This window comes from Oncorhynchus keta, chromosome 30, assembly GCF_023373465.1.
Source record: "Oncorhynchus keta strain PuntledgeMale-10-30-2019 chromosome 30, Oket_V2, whole genome shotgun sequence".
NCBI lineage: Eukaryota > Metazoa > Chordata > Actinopteri > Salmoniformes > Salmonidae > Oncorhynchus > Oncorhynchus keta.
The window spans coordinates 20441823-20449322 of record NC_068450.1 but is presented as its reverse complement, the minus strand read 5'-3'; the positions used below and the strand labels follow the sequence as shown (position 1 = coordinate 20449322).

Sequence of the window (7500 nt, the reverse complement as noted above, 5' to 3'; positions counted from 1 at the left end):
ATGCATGCACACACTCTCTTACACACATTTGGTACACACACAGCTACAAATATAGCATAGTATGAGTGCACCCTAGATTGATTGTGGTATTTGATTGGCTGTTACTGCTGGTTGATGGGTTGCTGTGATTGGTGCAGGAGGAGCAGCTGCAGTTTCACGAGGGGAAGCTGAAGCAGATGAGTATGGAGGTGGAGGAACACAGGAAGAGTCCGCCCTCACCTTCTCCCAAGAGCAGAGAGTGGGAGGAGTACCGAATCAAAGAGCACTACCTCATATATGAGGTAAGAGACAAAGCAGATAGGCAGGCAGGCAGGCAGGCAGTCAGGCAGGCAGGAGGCAGGCAGGCAATATAGATAGATAGATAGATAGATAGATAGATAGATAGATAGATAGATAGATAGATAGATAGATAGATAGATAGATAGATAGATAGATAGATAGATAGATAGATAGATGGATGGATGGATGGATGGATGGATGGATGGATGGATGGATGGATGGATGGATGGATGGATGGATGGATGGATGGATAGATAGATAGATAGATAGATAGATAGATAGATAGATAGATAGATAGATAGATAGATAGATAGATAGATAGATAGATAAAAAGTTTGAACACACCTACTCAATCCAGGTTTTTCTTTACTTTGACTGTTTTCTACATTGTACAGGAATAGTGAAGACATCAAAACTATGAAATAACACATATTGACTCATGTAGTAACCAAAAAAGTGTTAAACCAATCAAAATATATTTATATTTTAGATTGTTCAAAGTAACCACCCTTTGCCTTGTTAACAGCTTTGCACACTCTAGGCATTATCTCAACCAGCTTCATGGGGTTGTCACCTGGAATGCATTTCAATTAACAGGTGTGCCTTGTTAAAAGTTAATTTGTATAATTTCTTTCCTTCTTAATTAGTTTGAGCCAATTAGTTGTGTTGTGACAAGGTAGGGGTGGTATACAGAAGACAGCCCTGTTTGGTAAAAGGAACAGTGCATCATTACTTTAAGACATGAAGGTCAGTCAATATGGAACATTTCAAGACTTTGAAAGTTTTTTCAAGTGCAGTCGCAAAAACCATCAAGCGCTATGATGAAACTGACTCTCGTGAGGACCGCCACAGGAAAGGAAAACCCAGAGTCACCTCTGAATGAGGATAAGTTTATTATAAGTTACAAGCCTCAGAAATTGCAACCCAAATGAATGCTTCACAGAGTTCAAGTAACAGACACATCTCAACATCAACTGTTCAGTGGAGACTGTGTGAATCAGACCTTCATGGTCAAATTGCTGCAAAGAAACCACTACTAAAGGACACCAATAATAATAAGAAATTTGCTTGGGCCAAGAAACACGAGCAATGGACATTAGACCGGTGGATATCTGTTATTTGGTCTGATGAGTCCAAATTTGAGATTTTTGGTTCCAACCGCCGTGTCTTTGTGAGACTCAAGAGTAGGTGAACGGATGATCTCCACATGTGTGGTTCCCCCTGTGAAGCATGGAGGAGGAGGTGTGATGGTGTGGGGGGGCTTTGCTGGTGACACAGTCTGTGATTTGTTTAGAATTCAAGGCACTCTTAACCAGCATAGCTACCACAGCATGTTGTAGCAATACGCCATCCCATCTGGGGGCGGCAGGTAGCCTAGTGGTTAGAGCGTTGGACTTGTAACCCGAAAGGTTGAAAGATCGCAATACCCGAGCTGACATGGTAAAAAAAAAACTGTCACTCTGCCCCTGAACAAGGCGGTTAACCCACTGTCCCTAGGCTGTCATTGCAAATAAGAATTTGTTCTTAACTGACTTGCCTAGTTAAATAAAATAAAAAATAAAAAATCTGGTTTGCGCTTCGTGGGAATATCATTGTTTTTCAACAGGACAAAGACCCAACACACCTCCAGGCTATGTAAGGCCTATTTGACCAAGAAGGAGAGTGATGGAGTGCAGCATCAGATGACCTAGCCTCCACAATCACCTGACCTCAACCCAATTGAGATGGTTTGGGATTAGTTGGACTGCAGAGTGAAGGAAAATCAGCCAACAAGTGTTCAGCATATGTGGGAACTCCTTCAAGACTGTTGGAAAAGCATTCCAGGTGAAGCTGTTTGAGAGAATGCCAAGAGTGTGCAAAGCTGTCATCAAGGCAAAGGGTGGCTACTTTGAAGAATCTCAAATATAAAATATGTTTTGATTTGTTTAAAAATAATTTTGTTATTTCAGTACATTAAATAAAAAATAAATAAAAAACATGATTCCATATGTGTTATTTCATAGTTTTGATGTCTTCACTATTATTATATAATGTATAAAATAGTAAAAATAAAGAAAAACCCTTGAATGAGAGTAGGTGTGTCAAAACTTTTGACTGGTACTGTGTATATTTATATTTTTTCATATATTTTCCTTCATTATTTTCCCCTAACCCTACCACCTCTCCCCTAACCCTACCACCTCTCCCCTAACCCTACCACCCCTCCCCTAACCCTACCACCCCTCCCCTAACCCTACCACCCCTCCCCTAACCCTACCACCCCTCCCCTAACCCTACCCTACCACCCTAACCCTACCACCCCTCCCCTAACCCTACCACCCCTCCCCTAACCCTACCACCTCTCCCCTAACCCTACCACCTCTCCCCTAACCCTACCACCCCTCCCCTAACCTTACCACCCCTCCCCTAACCCTACCACCCCTCCCCTAACCCTACCACCCCTCCCCTAACCCTACCACCTCTCCCCTAACCCTACCACCTCTCCCCTAACCCTACCACCTCTCCCCTAACCCTACCACCTCTCCCCTAACCCTACCACACCTCCCCTAACCCTACCACCTCTCCCCTAACCCTACCACACCTCCCCTAACCCTACCACCTCTCCCCTAACCCTACCACACCTCCCCTAACCCTACCACACCTCCCCTAAGTGGGGTAAACTAATGGACAACAACACTTAGGCTTCTACATAATATAGTCCCATCCTTCAGCTAACCTCAACCCTTCCCATTTACTGTATCTCAGAAGACCATCCAGTTTTGATTTCTATTTGCCATATATTTGTTTTAATTTGCTGTGATGTTTCACAAAAGTTCTGAACCTTTCTATTCTCATAGTTTCTACAGATTGTAAATTATAGATAAACATTTTTGCTAAAAGTATTATTGTATTATAGATCGATTCACATTGACTTTTCAAATCACCCAGCAGTGCTATTTGCAGAGTTAGATCCAGGTAAATGTTGCAATCCTTCAGCCATTCCTAAACCTGCGACCAAAAACAAGCTACATATGGACAGTACCAAAACAAAGAATCTAATGATTCTATCTCTTCGCAGCAAAATCTACAGAGCTGGGATGGTTGTATCCTCCATACATATAACATTCTATTGGTTGCAAGAATTTTGTATAAGCATTTAAACAGAAACATTTTTAGTTTTAAATCCGGCGTTGTTTTGTGTATGAGCTCATAAACCATGTGCCATGAAATCGGTACATCGAAAATCTCTTCCCAACTCTTTTGCTATCTATATGGCACAGCAACTGGTATACTTTTTCATCACAATTTTGGTCTTTAATGCAGTGCCGACAGACAAGTTCCTTACTTTGATTTTTGCGGTAATGTTGTAGTTAGTTTGGTTGTAATTTTGGGTAGAGCAGACATTTCCATATATTTTTGATAGCTGCATGTGTATCTTTTGCTCATAGAATTTAAAAAGCAGGTCGCTAGGTGTAGACAAGGCCATAAGCAAATAAGTAAACTGGGATATGACTAAAGAGTTAATCAGGTTGATTTTTCCACAAATATACAGGTATTTCCTTTCCATGGTAGCAAGATCGTATTTATTGCTTACATTCTATTATAATGTATCGTAGGGGGATCTTTTCTTTCTTTCGGGATATGAATACTGAGTGTGTCCACTTCCCTGTCAGACCATTTCATTGGTAAACTACACGCTAATGTAAAAGTTAAACAATGTTGTGATTCATAATATACATTTATCATAATTTGGTTTGAATCCAGAGAGGTTAGAACAAGTATCTAGATCCTCTATGAGGCTGTGTGGGGATTCTAATTGTGGTTTTAATCCAGAGAGGTTAGAACAAGTATCTAGATCCTCTATGAGGCTGTGTGGGGATTCTAATTGTGGTTTTAATCCAGAGAGGTTAGAACAAGTATCTAGATCCTCTATGAGGCTGTGTGGGGATTCTAATTGTGGTTTTAATCCAGAGAGGTTAGAACAAGTATCTAGATCCTCTATGAGGCTGTGTGGGGATTCTAATTGTGGTTTTAATCCAGAGAGGTTAGAACAAGTATCTAGATCCTCTATGAGGCTGTGTGGGGATTCTAATTGTGGTTTGAATCCAGAGAGGTTAGAACAAGTATCTAGATCCTCTATGAGGCTGTGTGGGGATTCTAATTGTGGTTTTAATCCAGAGAGGTTAGAACAAGTATCTAGATCCTCTATGAGGCTGTGTGGGGATTCTAATTGTGGTTTTAATCCAGAGAGGTTAGAACAAGTATCTAGATCCTCTATGAGGCTGTGTGGGGATTCTAATTGTGGTTTTAATCCAGAGAGGTTAGAACAAGTATCTAGATCCTCTATGAGGCTGTGTGGGGATTCTAATTGTGGATTTAAACATGAATCATCAGCGTACAATGACACCTTTTTTTAAGTCCTGCATTTCTAGCACCTGATATTATTGTTAGATCTGATTTTAATAGCATTTCTATGGCCGTAATAAATAGATATCCCGATAGCGGACAAGCTTGTTTTACTTGAGATTCTCCTAAATTGAAATATTCCAGGCATTTATAAATGAATCAAATGAGTCATACTTTGTCAAAAGCCTTTTCAAAGGCAGCTATGAATACCAGGCCTGATTTCACAGATTTGCCATAGTGGTCTATTGTTTCCAGTACATGTCTTATATTATCCTCAATGTATCGTCCACGTAAAAAAAACCTGTCTGATTAGGATGAATTATATCCGACAATACCTTTTGAATTCTATGCGCTATACATTTTGCCAGAATTTTGGCATCACACCATTGAAGTGTAAGGGGCCTCCAATTAAATGGACTGGATCTTTATAGGTACCACTTTGGTCCTGTTTCAGTATTAATGAAATGAGACCTTTTTGTTAAGTATCTGATAATCTCCCATTTTTATAGCAGTGGTTAAAACATGCTAATAACATTCCTATATGCCAACCAGCCCTGGAGTTTTCCTGGCTATAATTGCATCAAGAAGTTCCTTCTCTGTAATTTGGCCTTCACATGAGTCTTTCTGTACAATTAATTTCGGTTAGTGGAGATGCAGGAGACTGAAACGAAAACATATGCTTAAAGTTCTTTGCTTCCTATTTCAAAATATAGTTTGGTGAATCATGAGTGATTCCATCATTTGTAAGAAGTTTCAGGAAATCATTTTTGGTAGCATTTCTATGTTGGGGAATAAAAAATTATTTGTTACTTTTTTCCCGTATTCCATCCAGTTCGATTGATTTTTTATACTATATTACAATGGATCTTTCTTTTTGTTTTTTCTCTAACTTATTCTGTGCCTCTGTGATACAGTTTTTATTACTATCTATCTGTACTGTTACTCCTTCTATTTCCTTTGTTAATATGGACTCTTTTGACCTAAATGTCTTTTGTTCTATTGATGAGTACTGAATTGCATGGCCTCTAAAGGAACGTTTAAAAGTGCCCCATACAATAAGGGCATCTGCTGTACTTGTGTTATATCTGAAAAAGTCTGTTATAAATGATTCTGTCCTAGTTAAAAACAAGTTATCATCCAATAGGCTTTGATTACATTTCCAATATCCTGTCCCATGTGGAGTAATGTATATGTAATATATATGACAATTATTTGATGGTCCTACCACATTCCGTCCCCTATCAACACTTTTTAAACTTTTGGTCCCAGCGAGAATGACATAAGAAAGTAGTCAAAATGCCAGTCTTGACTGAGCCTCCGCCATGTATATCTCACAAGGTCAGGACATTTAAACCTCCGCCATGTATATCTCACTAGGTCAGGACATTTAAACCTCCGCCATGTATATCTCACTAGGTCAGGACATTTAAACCTCCGCCATGTATATCTCACTAGGTCAGGACATTTAAACCTCCGCCATGTATATCTCACTAGGTCAGGACATTTAAACCTCCGCCATGTATATCTCACTAGGTCAGGACATTTAAACCTCCGCCATGTATATCTCAGTAGGTCAGGACATTTAAACCTCCGCCATGTATATCTCACTAGGTCAGGACATTTAAACCTCCGCCATGTATATCTCAGTAGGTCAGGACATTTAAACCTCCGCCATGTATATCTCACTAGGTCAGGACATTTAAACCTCCGCCATGTATATCTCAGTAGGTCAGGACATTTAAACCTCCGCCATGTATATCTCACTAGGTCAGGACATTTAAACCTCCGCCATGTATATCTCACTAGGTCAGGACATTTAAACCTCCGCCATGTATATCTCACTAGGTCAGGACATTTAAGCCTCCGCCATGTATATCTCACAAGGTCAGGACATTTAAACCTCCGCCATGTATATCTCACTAGGTCAGGACATTTAAACCTCCGCCATGTATATCTCACAAGGTCAGGACATTTAAACCTCCGCCATGTATATCTCACTAGGTCAGGACATTTAAACCTCCGCCATGTATATCTCACTAGGTCAGGACATTTAAACCTCCGCCATGTATATCTCACTAGGTCAGGACATTTAAACCTCCGCCATGTATATCTCACTAGGTCAGGACATTTAAACCTCCGCCATGTATATCTCACTAGGTCAGGACATTTAAACCTCCGCCATGTATATCTCACAAGGTCAGGACATTTAAACCTCCGCCATGTATATCTCACTAGGTCAGGACATTTAAACCTCCGCCATGTATATCTCACAAGGTAGGTCAGGACATTTAAACCTCCGCCATGTATATCTCACTAGGTCAGGACATTTAAACCTCCGCCATGTATATCTCACTAGGTCAGGACATTTAAACCTCCGCCATGTATATCTCACTAGGACATTTAAACAGGTATATCTCACTAGGTCAGGACATTTAAACCTCCGCCATGTATATCTCACTAGGTCAGGACATTTAAACCTCTCACAAGCAGGACATGTATATCTCACTAGGTCAGGACATTTAAACCTCCGCCATGTATATCTCACTAGGTCAGGACATTTAAACCTCCGCCATGTATATCTCACTAGGTCAGGACATTTAAACCTCCGCCATGTATATCTCACAAGGTCAGGACATTTAAACCTCCGCCATGTATATCTCACAAGGTCAGGACATTTAAACCTCCGCCATGTATATCTCACTAGGTCAGGACATTTAAACCTCCGCCATGTATATCTCACTAGGTCAGGACATTTAAACCACTCCGCCATGTATATCTCACAAGGTCAGGACATTTAAACCTCCGCCATGTATATCTCACTAGGTCAGGACATTT

General features: G+C 40.4%; 1 protein-coding gene across 2 annotated transcripts in view; it reads left to right on the top strand.

Annotated features, from left to right (window-relative positions):
• LOC118374982 (PH and SEC7 domain-containing protein 2-like) overlaps positions 1-7500 on the top strand; it is a 72194-nt gene that overhangs the window by 58291 nt on the left and 6403 nt on the right. For both annotated transcript variants that reach the window (XM_052486816.1, XM_052486815.1), the window contains exon 14: positions 138-281. In XM_052486816.1, coding sequence (XP_052342776.1) covers positions 138-281 — 144 coding nt within the window. The remainder of the gene's footprint in view (positions 1-137; positions 282-7500) is intronic.